The sequence below is a fragment of the Serinus canaria genome, chromosome 6 (genome assembly GCF_022539315.1).
Source record: "Serinus canaria isolate serCan28SL12 chromosome 6, serCan2020, whole genome shotgun sequence".
In the NCBI taxonomy this organism is placed as follows: domain Eukaryota; kingdom Metazoa; phylum Chordata; class Aves; order Passeriformes; family Fringillidae; genus Serinus; species Serinus canaria.
In genome coordinates, this window is record NC_066320.1 from 8,019,704 (window position 1) to 8,042,787 (window position 23,084).

The 23,084-nt window shown below is 38.9% G+C and overlaps 1 protein-coding gene across 1 annotated transcript in view; it reads right to left on the minus strand.

The window, feature by feature from the left end:
- Positions 1-23,084, minus strand: part of GRID1 (glutamate ionotropic receptor delta type subunit 1) — a 281,982-nt gene that overhangs the window by 93,947 nt on the left and 164,951 nt on the right. Inside the window, exons 3-4 of the mRNA XM_030241408.2 lie at positions 17,489-17,542; positions 6,247-6,420 (exon numbers count right to left, since the gene is read on the minus strand). Coding sequence (XP_030097268.1) covers positions 6,247-6,420; positions 17,489-17,542 — 228 coding nt within the window. The remainder of the gene's footprint in view (positions 1-6,246; positions 6,421-17,488; positions 17,543-23,084) is intronic.

The following is a 23,084-nucleotide window of genomic DNA, read 5'->3' on the forward strand; positions in this document are numbered from 1 at the left end:
TGACTGCTCAGACAATTTCTCTGTGTTTCTCACCAGCTTCCTGTCCCAGATTCCAGTCTCTGCAGAGAGACTTCCTTTTAGTGTTTTGAGTTTGTCCAGGAGCTACTTGCTCATCCCTGCAGGCCTCCTGGCATTTCTGACTGACTTCTCTTCCTTCTGGGCCCCCCTCAGACCTTTCCAGGCTGTATCACTGCAGCCCACACAGATCAACAGCAGCAGATCATGGTCAGTGGGCTGTATGAGGCCTGCCAGTCACTCAGGCCCACCCCTGGTACAATGTTATATCAGGAACCAGGTGCCTCTGTATCTCTCAGAAGAAAGTCACCTGCTGCTCTCACCTGCTCTGCTTCCTTAGTTGAGCCAGGTGCTACACAAAGAGCAGATGAGGCTGCCTAACTCAGCCCCAGCCTCTCCCCTGATGTGAAGGGTCTTTTCAGCCTGCAAGTGGTCAAGTGGCTCTGCAAGGGCACATCAGCCTTTGGGGAAAGTCTTTTCCCCTGCAGGTTTTTACTCTCTTCATTGCCCTCCATCCCTCCCTTCTGGCTGTGCCAGCAGGAGAGTTTGGATCTGTCTGGCTGTGGGTCCACTGCAGACTGCGCTTGGAGCCAGCTCTCCGATCCTTCCAGCCTCCCTGAGGTTCCTCCCATTTCCATGGGCTCCTGCAGCTCAGCCAGGTGTGTCCGGAGGTTCTGTGCCTGGACACGCTTTTCATGGGCAGGAGCACCAGGGGAAGGGGCCTGGCCATCCCTGGACACTGAGGCCTGCACTGCGGCCTGTCCTTCAGCAGCCCCAGCTGGTGGAGGCACACAAAGTGCCACACCACACCCCTGTCCCCAGGGCTGCCTTGAGAGGCTGGGGGCTGGCTGCTGCTTGTCCTGGTCCTGCCCCCAGCCATCATCTCTCGTGGGCAGAGCCCACAGTGAGACAGCCCACCAGTGCCTAGGTTATAAATACACATGTGCTGCTCAGGGTGAGCGGGATCACAGTCAGCACTCTGGAATTCATGGAAATACAGTCAAAAAACACATGTTCATTAAAGACTCAAATGTCAGCTACCAACTTCTGAAGGGCTATTTATTTATTATCCCTAAGGCAATTGAAATAAAATGACTAAAATTCTCCTACAACCACCAAAAAATAGGCCTCAACTGTATATTTATTCAAGCCTTCTGTCAGTAAGGAATTTAACTACTGTATCACTTAGTGTTTTGTGCATTCTAGTTTTAAGTATCTCAATGAGCTTTCAAAATAGCTCTTTGTAAGAATGAATTCTCAGAATCTCTTTTTAATTGATAAGCAGCTCTTCTTTCCTTTTAAATTTTCTCCTGTTTTTACACAGTTACACATCTCACAAGACTATTCCCTTCTTACACGTTCTAGTCTCTGAATGCTCACTGTCCTTCAGCTATTTATTGTGGGCATTTATCATTATGAGTGTTTTCTTTGCCAGTATGTTTTGTTACAATGTGTCAGCAATAAAACAAGGCCTGGATTACCCTGTAATGCTCTAGTTTGTTAGCTGGAGGCATTGGCTTCACTCACAAAACATCTCAGGAATTTGGCACAGCTAACACTAACTATGCAAGGAAAGTCTAGTAGGAGTGCCTTAATAAAGAAAACTGAGCATAACCAAGAGTCAGACAGAGGGACAAGAGGTAAATGCTGGAACTGCAAATCAGCATGAAAGATTATAGTTTTATCCTACCTCATTTATAAATAAATATAGGTACAAATTAGGTTTCAGAGGCAATAACAAGTGAAAACTGGAGGTACTGATGCTTTCTTTGAGCCACTATTGTCTGCTTCCTGATTGAGCAGTGAACAAAACCTCAATGAAATGATTATGCAAATAGAGAAATCCAGCAGTCAAAAGAGGCAGAGAGGAAAAGATCATTGCAGAGCCTACCTGGGGTTTCAGCCTCCAGTGTAATGACAAAATCCCCCATGGCCACGGGACACCCGCAGTGCTTTGGGGTTTTTACTGAATTCTTCTGCTAACACACCTTGTAGAAAACACACATCATTGGGCTTCAGGGAGAGATTTGTGCTGTGCAATGGGCAGTAAAGTCAGCTCAAGGATACTTTACATTCACATTGTACTCTGAAACAATTTCACTGTGACTGAACATCAGGCCAAAAATCCAAATTAAACTTGGCTAAAGAGACTAGCAAATATAGGTTTGCATTGAAAGAAAAGAAAAAATGTAGCTCATCAATCCTTTATGGGAGAAAGTGAATGCTTTAATAGGGTTCAATCAATATTTACTGTCCCTCAGTAGCACTCTACAGTTGTGTAATAATAGCAGAGTTAACAAGCCAAAAAAGAATAAGGCCATTTATTTGAACAAAACTGCAGGATCAGGCCCTTAAGTTTAGGCACTCAAACACATCCTAAAAAATAACTTCACTTACAGTAGTTATATTGCAGCAACTCCTGAACAGAAAATAGATCAGAAATAAAAACCCAGCTTTGTAGGAGCAACTGCTAAGAGATGCCTACATAGATATCTGATGGATACATCACTGAAGAATGGAATTTTTATTCAAGGAGAAGATCAGCTCTTTCAATGAATATCCTCCCACAGTTCTCAACGTCTCCTCAAATACGTCCAAGCAATGCCAGGAATAGTTCTTCAGTAGAGAGGCTGGACTCTCGATCAGGAATAACCTCATTAGGTTACTGGACACAGTATACTGGATTTTTCTTTTTGCCTTTTCCATCCTACTATGTATTTTGGGTCATGCTAAATGATTTCAGATAAACTGTGTCCCTGTAATATATTTTAAAACCTTTAGAAACTTACACAGATTGAACTTATAGTAAGCAAGGGCAAAAATAAACTAATGGGAATTACATTTCTAAAGAGAAATCTTTCTTAAAAAAACAAACAAAAAAATCTGATTTTGAATTTACGAATGCATTGTGACGAACCTGATAAAAGAAAGAATTACTTTCATCAAAAATCATATTGTAGAGTGCCATAAAAATTAATATTTCAAGGGAAATACTTTGGAAAGAAGCAAATTATATAGCAAAAGTTTTTTAAATTGGGTCTGTAGGAACATTTCTGAACTAATCTAAAAAATTTAATAGCAATTATACACTTTACCATTCAAATGCCATGTGAGGATACATACTAGGTCTGGCTAGGACTATAAATCCTGAAGTGTTTCAGTGCTTTCTCTCCAGATGAGGCAACACTGACAACACTGATGGCTCAAACCACAGGACACCAATAGCCAATGGAGGAAAGCAAGTTCTAAACTGTGTCTTTTCCGTTTAGCAAAAGTTAATGAGATGGACACAGAAAATCCTACCTGAAGAACAAGACAGTGAGAAATGCAGTCCTCTGAAGTCAAATAAAATGATCAAGACAGGAAACTTTATAAAGCTTTTTCTCCACTTGAAGCAGAAACCCAGATGAGTATATTACATGTGCAAGAAATAAGGGCATGAGCAAAATTTTGACAAGTGGGTTGATGGAATAAGATTGGATTTCCACAAAGCATTCAGAACAGATGAGTTTTTGGATGAGCTTGCAGAACAGCCTGATCTTTAAAAGGCTTGTCAGAATGCCAAACTGGGATGATCACCCACTGAAAAACAACCTTCCAGGATATGGTACTGAAGACACAGAACAAAATCGTTCAAAAAAAATTTTCACTAATTTAGCCAGAACAGAGTTAATAATCCATGACGTAAATGTTTCTTTCTCCATTAGCTTGTTAAAAGTGCTAAATTCTCCTCTAGAAAAATACTACAGCTAGAGGTTGACAGAGAATAGCTTATTCTTCTTCAAAGTCATTAAATAAATAATTAACCAACAATAGCTGGTAGGTTACCTTGACAACAAATAATTATTAATATGAGACCACCCAAGGGAGAATGAGGCAGGGATTTCCAAACTGTGGTGTTAATCAAAGTACTTCAAAGCAACACAAAGACTCAGTGCTGGCAGGCAGTCACTGCTTCTGGTGGTTTCATGCAGCCTGACATGGAGCTTGGAGCTCCTGCAGCCTCTGGCAGCGAGGGTAATTCAGTGATGTACTTCTGTACAGCAAAAGGTCACCACTATTTTTTTAAGCAGCAAAAAGGAAACAGAAAATTGCAAGTACCTGAATTACAGGACAATTAATAACACGTCAGTCACTCTTAAATTAATATGAGCTGTATGTCCACAAGGTGTTACATAAGATATTCTGGCAAAATCTATGTAAAAATAAATGCAGCTATGGAACACTTCAGGTATAACAGCACATGACAAAGCATCCTGTATTCAATGTATAGACACTTAAAAATATACTGGGGACAGCTAATTTGGAGAGCTCTCACAGGTGCCCTCTGTCTTTCATGCCAATGCAATTGAACACAAAAGTTACAGAATCAGCTGCCAAAACCATTTACCTCTGCACTTCTTTATCTCTCTTGTTTTTAAGATCACAGAGAAGGAACTAATGGGCAAAGTACAACATTACCATTCCATTCTCTCAAACACCGTTTCTAAGGTGGTATAATATTTCTGGAAGACAGAACCTGAGAATGTTTTGTTTCCCAAAATACACATCTGGAAATCAGCAGGACAAGGGTCTAAAGATCCCGAACAATTAAATTCAGTAATAGGACATGAGGCTGGTGGTGTTAGCAAACCAGCTCCCAGTTACCAGTTTGCAAATTCGCAAATTAGAACTTGCTCAGTGGCCTGTCAGAGCCCTTCAGATGAGTTTCTGAATTAGATTATGCATAAACCAGCATAGACAGCAATACTCAAAATCCTGCAGTAATGGAAGATTATTCCCTAATGAGTGATTTGTTGGTGCAGCATAGATAATTTTTCATCATACTGGAAATTGCTTTGATCCTCTGAAATGAGCGGCCGTTGTTCTCATTACAGCACAACTCAGAGCTACTAACAAAGATCAAAAGTGTCTTTTCTTTCTGAGCCAAGGCAGACATAGCCTTTCCCCTATGCAAAAAGAATACAGCCATGCTCAGGGTGTGTGTTTGGCTTTTCCCAAACTTTGCCACGGCTAGGACAGAACCTAAGCCAGCAGAGCTTCTCTTCAAGGATGAACTGTTCATATCTGCACCTTAAAGGATTTCAGTCTCTGCAGATACAACTTTTTAGTAGAGTGCAAATAAGTAAAATTAACACCCCTATCCCTTGGGAAATCTTAACCCACTTCCCTTCCTGACACTCTCCGTGTCTCTCCTGGTCTGAAACTTTTCCATGCCAGGTCAGGATTCCATCTTGGAGGAGGCATCTTGCACACACACCCTCCTGAGCAGGCTGCAGCAGCCCAGGCTGGTGACACCTCCTCCCCAAAACTAACCAAGCTCCTTCTCCATCACTCCACATGCACACCCACACTGGACAGCCCACAGGCTCAACCATGGTGTCCTCATTCAACCTGTCTCAGTTTAAGACAAAGTTTGCAATTAAATTGTTTTAAGTGAGTTTATAATATAAGTCCCACTAAAGTTTATACCTATATTCAACACCTTGAACAGTGATACAAATAAGATTTTTAACTGTATCTAAAGTAAACCAAAACACACAAGTCCCACTGAAAGTCCAAGGCCTTTGTTTCTGAATTATTGCACTATCATTGGAAATAGCACCTATTAAATAATATTTAAATTACTGCAAGAAAAATTATGATATCTGGGACAATTTGCCAAAAAATGTCAAGATGTTGCTAACACCAGAGTCAGATGTGTTACCAAAACCTGAAACTAGTGCATATTTTACACACTCAGACAATTACCAGCTGCTGGAGACTTCTGAGACTATTGAAAGGGACAGACTGAATACATCAGCTTGATTCAGTCCATTACCTAAATATGAAATGCTCTGCAGCCCAATACCTATCAGAGTTCTATTATCCTCCCAGATTAACTCTTTCACAACAGATGTCTAATAGGAATAAATACAATAACGAAGCTGTAAAATCACAGGAGTATGATTGCACAACACTTCTCAAATATAAAAAGATTCTTAAGAGAATGAAATATGCAAAATCGGCTCTGACTTAGTGCAACCACTTGCTGATACTTCATGGATGTAACATCACACCTAAAGAACTCAGCACTGGGAAGTAAAATAAATTAATAAAGTCAAGAAACTTTGACCAGATCAGATTTATCTGTACTCATTTCCTTCCTCCTCTGAGTAAATACAGCCACAGAAAACTGTCCCATGGCAAATTCTAAAGATGAACTTTTTTCTGCTGTGCACAGCTACTGACCTGCAGCATCTGAAGATAGCCTTCCTGTGGGTCACACAGCAGCGATGATATTCGGTGGTTGTTCCTCATGCACCTCTGGTTGTTGTCCCTTGCCAGAGGGAAAATCTGCCGGATCACTGTCATCCTCCCCAGAGCACTATGCACCAACTCCAATATTTCATTATCAGTGATTTCCTGTGAACAGAGACACAGCCATTTAAAAACATATGTTTGTCCAGACATTTTATGTGTTTCTTTCATTGTTGGTTAAGTGTTTTTTTAAAAAGACAACAGGAGAAATATTTTAGAGATGCACATGCTTAGTCTACACCAAATGTCATTTTTTGTTTAATAACAACAATGCTATTTTTTATACATCATCTGAAACAAAAAAAAAGAGCCAAACACAGTACCATCCATCTTGGCAATACTACAATTCTGCAGATGTAGTTCTTCAAAGGAAAGCACTAAAACGGTCTCAATAGATTTCTTCAAAAAAAAAAGAAAAAAGCACCTTGAAATGAAATTTATATAGAAAGACCTTTTGTTTGACAGACTAGAACCTCACTATATCCTCAGGACAAAATAACAATCAAGAAACATAACAGTCTTCAGGAAATATGGCTCTTTCACCTGTGAACAACATTACAAGAAAGCACTTTTCCCATAAGTATAGTAGATCATTTCTGCAGACTAATCCTGATAATGACTCAAGGAAGTCTTTTGAGGTTGTCTGTATTAGGAAATAAAAAATAGGAGAAACTTTATGGAGGGGTCTGACACATTTAGGAACATCAGTTTGTGCACACAGAATAATTTGGGAGAAGATATAAGGAGATCTCAAGGACAGGTTGCTTTTCTTTCCAGGCTTCACAATTTCTAAAGCTTCTCTGCAGACCTTCACACGCCCAACCTCCTAATCCATTCTGGGACAGAGCCTGCATCTACTGCTCTTATAGGGAGGCTGAAGCCAGCTCCACTCCATGCTTTACACATTTTGTGTTTAAAGAAAGACACAAAACCAAAACCTCATTTTTTTCCCCAGTTTAAAAATCACAGGCTTAGCTGATCCTGAAATCATAACAAAGGTACAGCTTGTGATGTTTTTGTCCTGCCAGGAGTTCACTGTGAGGCAAGGCAAGCACTGCTGCCTGCACTCACCCCCCAGGCACCTGCTCCTCACCAGGGCCACCAGCAGCATCTGCAAGTCACATCAGCCTATCCCCAGCACAGCTGGACTGCCCTGACTGCACAGCTGGGCCAGCCCAGCGCCCAGCCCGCACAGGGCTCTCTCAACCCCTTGCAGCTCAGGGGGCTGCAAATCACTCATGTTGCTGCAGGTACTTGCTCAACAGGGCCCACATCTTGTGATGCATCATCAGCAGAAGTGAGCCTGGCTCTGGACATTTAACATTCAAGAAAAATTTCTTTTGTTTTCTTGTCATTTCCTCTGTCAAGCTGTGAGTGAAATGACCATGGGGTTCTAATAATTACTTGTTATGGTTGACTAGTACTGTACCTTGGCTCAATTCAGTTCTTCTTTGCCAATTTCCCTTTTTTGTTAGGAACATGAATTTTTAACTTTGAAAAAGGTGAAATTCATTGCATTAATGACAGACCAACTGGTGTGGCATGAAAACAGTAAATCAGAAAACAAATACATCCTTATAGAAGATAAAGATTTTGAGGCTTAATAGAAGATGCTGGGCAGAATTTTCTAGCCTTGCAAAGACACAATGTAGCAGACCCCCAAGATCTACAGACCCCTCAAGATTTCCCTTCTCTGGATCTGAGGGGTTAAAAGACACCTCTAAGCTGAAGTCTGAGGGAGAGACAATTTAATGGCATAGCTTTAACTCAACCTCCTAGACTGCATTCCTTGGTAGGCACACAGACCAAATGGCTGAAAACAGAAAAAAAACTCAATCACACATCATCCAAACCTTCAGTTCAGCTCTTACCACATACATTTTGTGTCTCCTCTAAGTGATACACATCCTGTCAAAGATGTCTCAGAAACTCAAATATTGGTTACTTGAGGAATTAGTTTATCTGTCTGTTTATCTGCACACACAGAACTTCAGTAAGTTTGCAATACCATGTCATAGTGCTCAGGGGAATACTTAAATCTGCTTTAGTTGTGCTCAACTATCATAACACAAATCACAAAGTGAGACAATTATGTTTCACATTACAATCTCTATTTTCCTAGAGGTAATGACAGAAAATTATAAATTTTAATGACATTAATAATTTAAAGAACCGAAACATATTTCCAGAAAATATATCCCTGAGAAAACTGGAGGATTAAACAGAACAGCATGGAGAACAAGGATTTTCACGGAGACAAGCTAGAGATTTATTTGGATTTTTTCAGTAGTATCAGTACTGTTTGATGGGTTATTCTAACTCCCCTCAATGCACTATTTACATCTATAAATGAACACTTGTTGCAAATCCAGAAAACATCATTCCATTAGCTATTTTTAGAGAAGGTTCACCACTGTGTACCCCATAGGTAGATTTATTCAACATTTACATATTGCTGGCTTCTCTGCATCCCACATGAACAGACACACACACACACACACACACACACATATATGTAAATAAAAAGATTGATCCTTTAAAGAAAGAACACCGTCCACTTTTCTTACCACGGAAAATGTTCTAATACAATGAACAGGCATTGTAATGTAATGATTGAATTGTAATGATCTGTGCACAATCACCTGCCCCACTCCCATCCTCATTGCCCTCCCACACATCCAGTACTACACCTCACTTCTTTTTACCCAATGCTCCTGAAAGTCTCTACAGGGATGGAGTCCTAATTTAATTTAATTAGCTCTTTTTCTAGAGATAAGGACTCTGAACTGGGTGTCCAGATGTCTTCCTCAGATCATAGTGATAGCCTATACAGTAAAAGATCTGCTGATCTAACAAAATATTATTCCATACTAAAAATTCTCTTGGGGTGGCAGGGTGGAAAGCACACAAAATGATAGTAAAAGCTGGACAAGCAAACAAAACTCCACCATTGATATTAGTGTGGAAAAAAATTATTATTATTATTCACTATTAAAACAACTCATCCAAGCTTATCTATGACCTTGCTCTTAAGCTGACTGAGTTTCTTTCTGTGTAATTCCTCAGCATTAGAATCAGGCCAGTTCTAAACACTACAGATTTCTTTGGGCATGATGCAAGTACATATCCAGTACTGTTTCATGTCTATGTATAACTTTCAAGCAGTTATCAGAAAAAGAAAACCCACAGATTTTTGAGGGAATAAATAAATAAATAAATATAAATGCTGCAGGGTTGAAGACCGCAGCCAAAAGGAGAAAAGTGAGATTTCCTTGGGTAACTAATAAATATAGAGTACCTGGAATACAATTGGAATAAATTGTAATTGCAAATTGCTACATTTTGCATTGAAATGTGTCATTACCTAAATCTTCTGAAAAATTTCCACACTGTGTTCTTTGTATTTCTATTCTATTTTTAAACTTTTTACTCTGTATTTTTGTACAGTTTGAGAATATCTTAGAATGTTTGCCCCACTTGCATTCGTAAATGATTATTAAAAGGTCTGAATTTTTCCAAGAAAAAGTAAGATATAGGGAAGTGTTAAAAATTTACCAACTTCTGGTTATCAAAGTAAACACAAATATCGTTGCACAGATAGGTGATTTAAAATGAAACAAAGAAAATAAGATTAGGCACTTCCATATGAAGAGAAAAAGTGAGCACGACACCAGTCCTGGCTCTACCCAAGAGAAAATTAGGCCACAGCAATTTGCATGGGGACTGTTGATCACCCAAAATGCACATAACATGGGCATTTCTGGAAAAATATTTGCCAAAAAAAGTGAAGAAAAACCACTGCAGTCATAACTTTTTTTTTCTCCCAAAGTGAATTTTCTCAATATTGCTCTACAGTCATGTGCTATTAAAACTCTGCTCATCATTATCTTACACCTGCCTACATGCTGCCCCTGGGGAAAAAAGTATCTTGCTGAGCTAGACTTTATCTGATAATTACTATCCTATTTTCTGCTCATTTTTCTCAACTTTCAAAAAATATTTTATAAAGGAAAATAATAAAGAGGTGCCCAGATGACAGCTGAGAAGCCATTTGGTTCCCAAATCAAGAGGACCAGTAGTACCTACAAGACATAGTGGGCACGTCTGATGTGCTGAAAGGAAAGAAAACAAATATTGGCAGAAGCAACAGAAGTGCAGGATGGAAATGGAAAGTAACAAGTATGTCACACCAGGGGGTTGATGAGACACTTTCTTGTCCCTCATATAGAAAACTGCCCCCTATAGACAATGAAACAGTGGTGAAGAGAGACCTATGAAAACAGCAGAAAAAAGAACTGAGCTTGAGTCCAGAGCAGGATTAGCAGAAAGATGTTCTGAGTGAGAGGGGAAAGGAAAAGCACCAACAGACATTTTTCAGCACTATGCTCTGACTGATCACCTGGGCTGAGCTTGGGAAAGTTTTATCTGTTCACTGAAGATCTATAAATTAATCTGCTGGCAGCATCACCAGCATCATTTGGAAAGCATCATCTGTCCAAAAAGGAAGAATAAGGTCAACTGCTGTCTAAAATTTTGACTGGTATTCAAGTGATGAGGACAATGTCATCTCCACATGGCCTAGAGTTCCCCAAGCCCCTTAGCACTCTAACTTCCTGTCTAAGGCTTCTCTGATGAATTGTCTACTCTTGCTATATTTCCAAAATTTTTTATTGCTTTTCCTGCAAAAAAATTCCAAGAACTTTTCTTCCCACATCACTTTTCCCTTCTCTTTCTCAGCTAAGAGGGCTTTTTTGACAAATATCAAAATAGTTGGGAAGAATTCAGCCAAATGCATTAGACCTGCATTTGCTTTAGTAGTTCCTCTGTGCTTACTGACTTGAATCAGGATCTTTATTGATAGAAAACGATTGGAAGGAGAAAATATTAAAAAGCAGCTTTTTCTCAGTGTTGATCAGAATTTAGTTTTATTTTTTAATTAAAGCTTACAAGAATTTCAGGGGTTTTTACTACTGAACACTTTGCTTCCAATGGACGTGGAATTTGTATACTACTCTATTTCTACAACTATTTGTTTCAGATTCCACTAATAACAATTAACTAATTGTTCCTAATCTACTAATAACAATAATGACAGATTGCTACTAATAACAAATGGGTCCCTGACTTTTATTTTTTTTTTTAAGCATGGTTTTCCTTAGCACTGTAAGAGCCACTGATGATTTTTTAAAAGCCTCAGTTATTAAGTTCAGGTTAGTATACAAGGATCAACTGATTTTCCACATTCTATCTACAAGAAAAAGCATCTTTTTGCAGGGGCCATTATAAATACAATTTACCTTTCTGCTATGCACCCCACAATGTTGGAGTGTAAACTGTTGATTTTTGTTTGTTTGCTTTTAAATGGGACAAATAACAGCACAACTTTTCCTAAGAGATAAAGAAATGAGCCCATTTTCAACCTTAGATTCAAGTTACTCTGCTTAGTATTAAACTGTATGATGAAACACAGAAATAGAGAAATTCAGTCACCCATTAACTTCCTCACTTCTTAAACCATTGTGCTCTGAGAAATACCCACAGGGGGTTGGCACTTAACCTACAAGGACTTCTTTACCCCACAGTACATTCCTTTCTAGAGACTACCTGCTCTTTTAGACAGTAAAAAAAAAAAAAAAAGTAATGAAATTTCTACTAGTTCTCCCCACTACTGCAGTTTGAGAACTTAGCAAGTATTGAATTTCAGCATTTGTTAGTCCATATGGCACAGAATGTGGTGATTCTAAAACTAAAAACAAGTTATTTTGTGTTAATCACAACAAATGCCCCTTTGTATCTGCTCTGATGTGGATTGATCTGAATCAATGAAAATCAATGTTGTAAAAGCAACAAATGAAAATGGTAGTCAAGAGGGAGCTCTGATCTTTAGCTTTCAGACTTACTTTTTACACCTTACAATTAAATCTATTTTGAAAACATTAAAAGTGCAAGTAATTCATTACTAGGCATTCTTCTATCCAAAAGAAGAATCTATCCATTCTTCTAACCACACACAATTTCAACATAATCTTCCATTACAAATGACTGATACCAGGAAACATGATGCTCAGGTCATCCCTGCTCAGTTCATCCCTGGCTAAGTCCAATCACCCTGATGGCCCCAAGGGTGGATTTGGCTGACAGAATCTAATCAAACACAGTCATTCCAGCTTATTCACTAGACAGAGAAGGATGGAGCTCCGTGATGGTTGGAAATCAACCATGAGTCACAGATCCCATACATTTATGGTTACCACCAAAAGTACTGAATAAATGGTTCAGTAAGAAGTATATGCAGTGAGTCCTGGCATAAACTGTCATACCACATTGAAAAAAGATATATGGACAGACCTAGAGCAGAAGGTGCAGATCAGAAAATACCCAGTGGCATTCAAAACAGAGTTTTATTTGTCTTTCAAAACTGACACTGAAATTATTTAGCTGACTTATATAATGTGACTAGGATGCTGAAAAATGAAGTACAAAAAACAAGAGCAGAACCAGTTGTGAAAAGAGAGAGATGATGGGATGGAAGAAGGTAACCTAGGAAGTTGTTCCTATACACTCTCAGACTTGGATCATAAACCATTTTCCAATACTAGATCTGATTTCCACTGCAGAAGATTAAATTGTATTTCCCTTATATTTCCAGATTGAAGATGTGATCATATTCTTGTTATGTTTGTACCCAAGTTTTTCAGCCTTTATACATGGGTCATATATTACCAAGCTTTCATCACACTGAGTGCTTTCCTCTACATTTTCAACATTGTTCTGCATGCCTTGTTCTGTTTTTAAGTATTTTGCCCAAAACTTGCAGTACTGTTCCAACAAAGCCAAGCTGATGTCAAACAGAGCAAAATAATTGCCTCCCTTATCTTACAATGGATGTTTCTGGTATCATATCTGAGGACTACATTTGCTAACTCAGCAGGACCACAGCAGCACTGATTCTCATTCTGGCTTTTATCCACAAGGATTCTAAGCTGCTCCTGAAGATGCTCACCACCTATACCTTGTTTTGTAGCCACAAGCAAAAGCACTTCTCTATATTAAATCTCACCTGGTGGAGTGCTTCAAATTCATCTAAAACAACTGGCACTACAACAAAGTAGTTTTAACAGTCTGGTAATAATTAATAGTTTCTATAAAGTCAGAATCAGGGAACTAAGCAAAAACATTACACCCCCATTTTTAAAGTAAGCACTTCTCACTTTATCTTCTGCTATATATAAACTTCTTTTATTACTTTTCATGATCCCTGGTATGAGTCATTTTGCAACACAGCCTTATTTTATGATCCCTTACTTTGTTATTCCTTTACACTCTTCCCTAGCCCTTTTCTTAAATCACTTTTTCTTTAGAATTCATCTCTGATTTCAAGTTCTGTGAAGATAACCCACTGTCACCATAAAGATACCTTGTTATGCCTTCATCTTCAGAGAATCCCACAGTTCTGAAGCCACCTCTTACTTACTGTGTTATCTTTCCAAAAGCATTACTAGTTTCCCAAAGCTGGGAAGCTGGACAATCTTGTGATGTCCATTATTCCCATGGTCCTTTTCCCACCTCTCCCTCTTTTCCAAAAAGTTCATGTTACCATGTCATGATCATGTTCACACCCATTAGCTTCTGGCTTCCTTAGCCCATTCTTCCTCAGCCATAATGAAATCTGAACTGATGGCCTTAACATTTTAAACATTTACAGATAATGTCAATCAAAGGAATTTTGTGAAGCTCTGTGTCCCAACCCTATTTTCTCCACTGCAAGGAAATTAAAATCTTCCTTTATTTTAATTTCTTGCCTTTGGGGCATTTCTGTTCAAAAAAATGCACTCTCAAAACCAGTCTTCCTCAGTGTCTTCTGTATATTTCCAGGCAAAAGTTTGTCCCTCACCTCTCCTCAGCTTCAGAGTGGATACAGATGGTTTTTGACATGTAACACTACATTGCCTTTTTTTCATCCCTACCTGCCCTTCACAAAAAATGTTCTTCTATATCAATGAGTAGTCTTGTGCTTTGCCAGACCATGTCTTACAGCTTTTGATTAAACTACTGAATGAAAAAGAAGTTAAAAAAGAAATTAAAGAAATTATGTCTTAATAGTGAAACAACTAATTTGAATTATCTGTCAAATTCTGTACCATTCCTCTTCCAGGAAGAGTAGTTCATTGCTTTTTGTACTGATTTACAAGTAAAAATAGTGAATGTTTAGAAACTTGGAATTAAAATTAAATATATTGATATGAGGGAATAAAATACTGAGTTTAATTTGAATATATTTTCTTTCAATATTCCAGTTTTCCAAAATAATTTACCTTTTCTTTACCCTTGGAATGGAGAAAATTTTAAAACCGTCCCACAAAAAGGGAAATATGGTTTCTAACTCTTTTTATACTCCCAGACCTACTGCTGCTGCTGCTACTAATAAAGAAGAAGACACGAGCTCCTGGTACATCAACATCCAAATTCAGTTTCAAGTACTGCTCTTGTACCTCTTCCACAGACACATGCCCTGGGCAAGGCACAGCATTTTATCAGAAAAGGCAGAAAAAAAGAAGGGGAGAATGAAAAATGTAATGAGAAGCCAACAGAGATGCTTAACGCCAGGTATGAAAGAGAAAGTAAGAGAAAAAAAAATAATAAAGAAATCTAGGGAAAAGAAAACAGGAAATAAACATCCAAAAACCAGGGGCCATCTGTAACTGTGCCAGTCTTGCCAAAAGAAGCAGCAGCACATGTCTATCAAAGCTGGTGGGTCACTTCAACCATCAAAGGTATGAACAGCAAAGGTTCAAGCAGAACACCAGATATGTTCTGACAGATCTTCCAAAACTGCAAGTCATTGACAACTCCCAACACAGGCAATGATAATAAAGTGTTTTGAACTATTCTGGAGATGCAGCTAAGCATGTAGTAGTCATCATAAATTTAAAGTATTTAAAGTAAGAAGATAATAAAATCTCTTATTGAAATAATACCAAGCTATATAGTCATGCTTCCTATAGCAAGTTTCAGGTCCTCACTGGCTTGATGAGAAGTGGAAGACAGAGCACACTGTAAGCAGATCTCAGTAGCCCAAGCTATCCAAAGCTCTTCAATGGTTCCCTGAAGTCTAAAAGGCCTGAAAAGCCTGTTTACAATCCAGTGCTCTTCATACAAGGAACCTCCATGGAAAAAATTGACCCTGTGCTCTTTTCCTGCTACTGCCCCTTCAATCACTCAGCCCTACATCCCTCTTTTCTTGCAATGAGATCATTAGGTCACAGGGTGAACAGGGAAGTGTAGGGTCCTCAATCTGCCCAGAATAAAAAAAAGGACTGGCTAAGGTTTTGATCCATTTGCATAATGGACTTGTACTCTCATGGAAACACATCAAAAAGAGCTGATTTGACTGTTGGGAATGAAAAGTTAATTCCATTCCACAAATCACAGTAAGAATCAGCATCATCTTTTCCATCAAATATTCATGCACTTCCCACTACCTCTAATTGGAAACATGTAAAGCCTAATCAGTCTGTCCTCTTGCTAGCAGGGAGGGATGCACACTTAAATAAGAAGCAAGCCCTAAGGAACCTCCAAATTTCCATAGATGCATCCATGAAGATGCTCAATGCACTTTCTTCTTACAGCAGCTTTAAGCACACCACAAACTCCAACACTTCTGCTAAAGAAAGGACAGCCATGACATTTCCTCTTCCTTTTACCTGCAAAGATTTTTTTCCAAAGATTTGTGAGTCTGAAAAGCTTCTCTAATTGTCTGTTTGGACTGAACTGCATTTTATAAATTGTGTGCACTGATATTTTCACTAGAAATTTATACTCTAAATTCACATGCTGCTCTCATAGTTTCCCTACCCAGTCTTTAGCCACAAAGGAGAAAGAAACAAAAGCATCCAAAAGAGAGGCAGACCTGACACCCTGTGTGATTTGTTTGTGTGTGTACGAGTGTGCACACATTAGTGCACAAGTGCTTAAGGCTTTTATCACAATGTTTCAGATTCAGGCTTCGTGAAGTGAATTTTAACATCTGAACAATAACAGAAGCAGTAAAAAATTCATAAACACTCCTTCTCTATAAATGTTTAGGGAAATATGCACTGCATTATCTTTATGTGAATATAAACACTGACTCTCTGGGCATCTTGCTGATGTTTTGTAGTGGGTCATTACAGCAGCTGACAAACCAGGAGGTACTTAAATGTAAAAAGGACTAGAAAGAATTTATAAAGCCTTTACAAGCAGGGATTTCACTCGTTTTCCCTAACCCCTATTTAATTACAGAGCCTGTCTAATGCCATACAATACAATTTATAGTTACTATTAAAAGTTGCCTATCCAAAATTATTAGCTAGGTGCAAAGAAAGGAGGGAGAAATTAACAAAGGAATTGGCTATTAAATTAGAAGCTATGCATTTATAATAAAAAAAAAGACAGTGAACACTGTTCTTTTTAAATTATATATTTTGTATCTTTAAATAAATCATGATTAAAACAAGGATTTATAAAATACTACCATTTATCACTGATTTATAAGTTACTATATATAGTGCAACATTTCATTGTTTTTGAAATAAGTATCTGAACAGATTCTCATTAGGGCATCATGGCACTAAGGTAAAATAAATAATCATTGTAGCAGGACAGGATCCCATTTGCTGCAGAGAGAAACATTACACTTTGAATTTAATTTATTCTGGATGTTGGCCAATACACCAACACAGTTCTGCACTAGAGAAAGCCTGTGTGTCATGTAAATACATATTTGAATGGACTAAACTTGCAAGGGCTCTCTCCTCTCCTAGCATCTGTGAGCAGGCTTTCACAGCAGTGGAGGGTGAGCTTCTGCCAGAGAGAAGCCTGTGTTTGAGATTTCTTTTGAGATATTCTCTGCTTCCTAAATAGCTAATGAAATAGTGTCAGCAGGAAGGTAAATGCAAGTCTCCCAGCTGCTCTGAGGTATATTGGAAGCTTTATCTTGACCTCTGGCGTTCAACCTATGCCAATTCAACTAAGACAGACAAGCAATGACATCACAGTGTTTGAACTTTGTGCCATTCAAAAAGCAAAAATGCTACATGTATGCTCAGTTTGGTGTGTCAAAACATATGAAACAAAAAAAAAGATGGTGATGAGTGACTGCAGCAAACTGTGTTTTCTCTTTTGACTTTCTTACCTCATTTACATAGACCCAGTGACTATCCTTTGATGCAAGGTTGGTTTCCACAGCCTACAAAAATAAAAAGAAACATAATAATAAAAATAAACAAAACATGGAAAATATATTCCAGAAAGAACTTATATAAAAATGTACTCTAAAGCTCATTTTGACTGTTTTCATTGCTACTGACATTGTTTCTGTATAGTTATTTTCATCTCTTCCTCTGCTGTTTCACGGAACAGTAACTAAATGGAGATAGCCACTTTTCTCTGACTTCAGTTCCTAAACCAAAGTACCCTGACTGTGTCCATGTACCCCAAAAGCACACTGGGGCAGGGTGGTACATCAGTATAAGGGATCCTGTGATGAATAACTGCACAGAACATGCAGTTCAGGAGACCTACCTTCTCTATGATAGATCTAATGTATCCTCCTCAGCTGTGTTTCTTTTCCATAGGCATCCCAAAATGTATTGTCTCTGGCTCACTACACCTCTGACAGTTTATCTGTTAACTAACCTAGTTAATTAAAAACATGACAGTGAGATGCACAAGTGTATTTCACACATTTATATGAGAGTTCATCCTTTCCTCTTATTTACATAAGGTTCAAGACAAAGTTATTGTTTGCGTGGTCACGTCATTGTCTTCCTGGTATGAACTTGGGTAATCACTACATATTATAAAGAAACATTCCATCTCAGTAGTTTGCATATTTATCCATACATGTATAACCCACTGGGAAGCTAAAACTGGAGCAGATTGCACTACTAGTACTGAGAGAGAACCTCAGTTGAAGGCTCTCACAATAAGTGTCCCCTTTGTTTGACATAGATAAGCTCATTTCAAGACACTTAATAGTCTAATAAAGTGATAGCAAGCATGGAGAGATGTACTCTACACTGCCAGTGATATTGTTAATGTCCTGCTTAATACATGGTTAAACAATTACTGCAGTGTGTTCATCTCTCCTAATAAAACAGTGCACACATGTATTTCAGGAGGCAGCTCATTACACGGTTCTGAATGTTCCTGCCTTCAACAACTTCTTTCTTCTGTGCCAGTTTGACCCCATTTATTGAACAAATATTCTTATCTCTCTGTTAAAAATGGCCCTATGAACCACTGAAATGAACCCAGTTTAAAAAAAAAAAACTGCAAACAAATACAAATAAACAAAATACTTCCAGTAACTGGTTTTTAACCTGTATAATTTCCACACTATGTCAGAAAAAGACTGCAGTGGTACTCAGAGGCTCTGTAGACTGTAGCACTGGGCTGTGCAGGAACATCATCAACCACCTTTCTCTTCAGAACACATTTGCATAATAAGCCTCTCAGATATTTAGTGTCAGATGGGATGAATCACCTTCTCTTATGACACTGACTACAGATGACTGGCTTAGAATAAACGCCCACGACTTCTAAGGCTGCACTGGAATGACAAGAGATCCATCCTTGATTTAGGCTAAGGGATATCTGATTCATTCAAAAATATGAGGTAAAGCTTCACTAAGTAGCCAACACCAGCATCTTTAACATTAATCTTAGCTTACACTGTGTCCTTAAAAAAGGTATAAGTTCCTTGTCTAAGTAACTGTGTTTTAAAATTTTGCTCATTTGTGTAGTCCACACAACCACAAGAGAAAATGTGGGCAACACAAGTATCTCCCTTTATTTCTCATGTTCCCAACCTGAAATACTCCTTTAAAGAGACTCCTTCCAAGAGAAACTGCAAACTCATTGACAGAGGAAAATCAACACAGACAGAACACAGTAATTCTCCTCATCATGAAGAGCATTATCCCCTTGATAATTGCCTCCCTTGCATTTCTTTTAAGCTGGGAGGAACATTAAGCTGACCACCTGAGGAACAGCAGCTCTTAGGAACGATAGCAGTGATGAACAGGGGGGCAAAAATGTGTACATTTTCTCCCTATTCACCTCCCAAATATATCCAGACAAAGCCAAAGTAGCCAGGTTCTGCTACACACAGAGAAAGAGCAAAGAGCTGCTAGCATTAGCAAAGCAGAATTAAATAATGCTCAGGTGCAGAGTTATTGCACTGGCTACATTTAGTGATTCATCTGCAACAGTGAGCAATTTGTATGAATAAATGCTCAGTCTGGGGAGACGCAAGAGCCAGGGAATTTGAAATGAATTATCGTATCTCATTCTTCTGGGTTCACATATCTGGGCCAAAGTTTTTAAAATGAGGTGCCTAAATTTAGGCTGTTAAAGAGTTTATCTTTAGTCATCAGAGTGCCAGACCACTCAGCGCTCCTCCTACAGAGCCAATGGCTCTGCATTCTAATAGCTTGAAATGTATTTAGCAACATCACCGTAGGTAGTCAAGTCTAAATGGCTCTAAATATCTTCTGTTCAGAACTACAACACATAGACTGAACTGCTACTCGAATTGAAAACATGCTGGGAGGGAGCTGAAACTGCCTGTATTTTGTACTATATTTACAGACTTGCAATCCAAAGAAATTTTTTAAAAAACCCTATCGAAAAACCGCTCTCAGGTTTCAAATTTCTGATATCACCAGTCTATTGCCAGAGGCTCATGAAAGTTAAGCAGTGTGAAAAGCAAGGTCCTGAAGACCTGTGTTATCATAAGGAAATTTATTGAGAAGTCTCAAAGTAAGAAAGAATTTAATGTTTCATAACTTAGAGTTTTTTTACTTTAAAGTGGAAAAAAATACTTGGGAAATTATAGTCACCTATTTTTAATTATTCAAGCTGTTCAGGATCTTGCCAATTGCTTGAGATTGTGTCCATTCATTCAAAAAGAAGACAAATTGTCTATGAAACATCCTTGAAGGACCTATTCCATCCTACTTGAAAAATGTACCCTATATAAAGAAAGTAGGCTATGAATTTGTGAGATCACTGTGCCTAAGTAAAAGTGTTGCCATCTATTGGGGAAGGATTTACAGGGTAAAGTATGCTATAGTTTTGTATGGAAAAATTATTAATATAGGTGTAAAATGTACTAGTTCTTTTTATACTTTCTATATAGTTGGGGGTCTAGGTGATACTTGGGAGTAATGTTTCAAAACACTTCTATCAAATAGAAAATCTGCTTTTGAGATAAACAGCACAATGGAAATTAAAGAGCACACATCTTTCATTTGTTTCATCTCAAAGTAGCAAATAAATTCTAAAAATTTGGAAAAAAAAAAAAGAGGTTTATTTGAGACTGTGCCCTTCTTCTTCCCCAGCTACCTTTCAAGAGCCAAATGTAAAATGCAGAACCCGAACAATACAGTTGTAATTCACTCAGTGGACCACTACAAGTGACAACATATAAACTATACTATCAGAATCAGGCCAGAACTAAAAGATGGGAAGGGGAGCAGTGAATCCAGGAAACCATTTAATTTCTCACTAGTAAGCATTTGCAATAGAAATGAAAAAGGAAGAAACTGAAAATCGAAATATGACCATTAAGATTTCAGATCTCATAGCAACACTGATAAAAGGGTAAGAAGCTTCATGAAAAATAATCAAAGATAGTTTCAGATATGTAGTTTTGATTACTTTTAAATGTATAACTTAAAATAATTTACTGCCAATAATCCATGACAACATTTTTTATTGGAATACAGTGGAAAACAAATATTTACATTGCCTTTATGAAAAAGTAACTCGGTTCATTATTTTATCTAATGGCAGTTGCAGGATTAAAGAAGTTAGGAAAGTAAGCAATAAATACTGCTATGTTCAGAAATAATTCTGCAGAGGGGAAAAAAAAAAAAAAGAAAAGAACCAAACCTTTCTTGACCTTCTCAAAAAATCTAAAACCTCTCCAAGCATATAATGACTGGTCAGTAATAGGGAAGGCTCTTTTCCACAATACCTGGCTGCTTAGCCAGGGTCAGCACCTTGCTGTTAACAGCAAAAAACTGCATAAAATGGGATGCAGGCATGAGTGGCCAGGCACAGGTGAGAGGAGATGCTGGGTGCTCAAACAGACCTGGACAGGCTGTGCTCTAGTGACAGCAGGATGTGCTGCAGAGTTCAGAATGACATGCAGCAGAGCTATAGTTACAAACCTGTTGCCTCCCTGTGCACCCAGGGGAACAAGCAGTAGGAATGTCTGGAAGCCCTGCAACCAGCCCTGGGATCCTAGGAGGAAATGTCTTGCAGATGGCAAACACAGATGTTCCTGTTGTGTCCCAATTTTTGGAAACAAAGGTTGCCACCCTGAAATCCATGACATAAAAGAACCACCAGACTGTTTTGCTAGGGGGGATACTAAAGTAGCAAAAGTTATTACTTGCACATCCTGTAGCTTAATGGTGAAGATAAAGAGCATCATAGCTTTCCACAATGAAAAAACAAAGCAGAGGGCAAACTGGGGAGTTCACAGAAAATAATTTGAAAAGGATGTCCTAAGAGACACACTTGAAGAACTCAAACCCAAATCTCTTGCAAACTGCGCTGATTTAACTCCAGCCAGCAACTAAGTACCATGCTGCAACTTACTCAGCTCCCTCACCTGTCCCAGTGGAATAGGGAGTAAAATCAGAAAAAAATAAAGGTTAAACCTGTGGTTTGAGATAAGAACAGCTTAATAACAACAACAACAAAATCTTTGAAAAATAACTGTAATGAAAAAGGACAGAACAAAAAGACAGAGAAAAATAAGCCCCAGAATGACAATGATGGACAATACAGCTCCAGCCCATCTGCTGACCAATGCCCAACCCTTTCCTGAGCAGCCACCAGTGCTCCCAGCCAACCCTCCCTGGTTTATATACTGAGCATGATGTTCTATGCTGTGGAATGTGCCTTTGGCTACTTTGGGTCTGTGTCCTGACCATGCTCCCTCCTGGCTCCTCGTGCACCTCCTCAGGGGCAGAGCATGGAAACTGAAAAGTCTTTGATTTGGAGTGAGCGCCCCTTAGCAACAACTACAACATCAGGGTGTTAGCAGTGCTGCTCTCACAGTGAATACAAAACACAGCACTGAACAGCTACTAGGAAGAAAAATTAACTCTATCCCAGCTGCAAGCAGGGCACAAAGAGATGACTAATTACAGCTGTCATCAGGGAGCAGATGCACTGCATTGCAGTGAGTGCTACACGTCACCCATCGTCCCCTGACCACAGCCCTGGGCCTCAGTCTCTTACAAAGCTCCTCCTCCACAGCTGCATTCCCACTGCAGACCCCCCCCTGCAGACCCCTAACCATGCAGAAAGATCATGGCCAAGCCCCAGGGTGCCTATGTGAAGGAAACTTCCCTGTCTGAGCATCCAGGACCCTGTGGCTGTCACACTCACAGCACCTGAGTGACCAGCTGGGGAACAGATGTCCCTTCACACCTGCACCCCCACACTCACACAGACCAGGTTTCCTTACTGCCTCAACCCCAGGTTTCACATGGTAGTATATCAGACATCCCAAACCTTAAAATAATTTAATCTTGGTACAATAACAAAATAACAACAGCTTGAGCTTGTGCATCTAAGGAAAGACCACAAATGAGGGAAGACTTGAGTTTTATCCTCTCCCAGTGTAAAGAAGAGGAAGTCTGGGGGTCACTAGCTTCTGCCACGTCCCTCAGTGTCCCTCAGCTGGCCAGGCCACAAGTCCCTGGGCC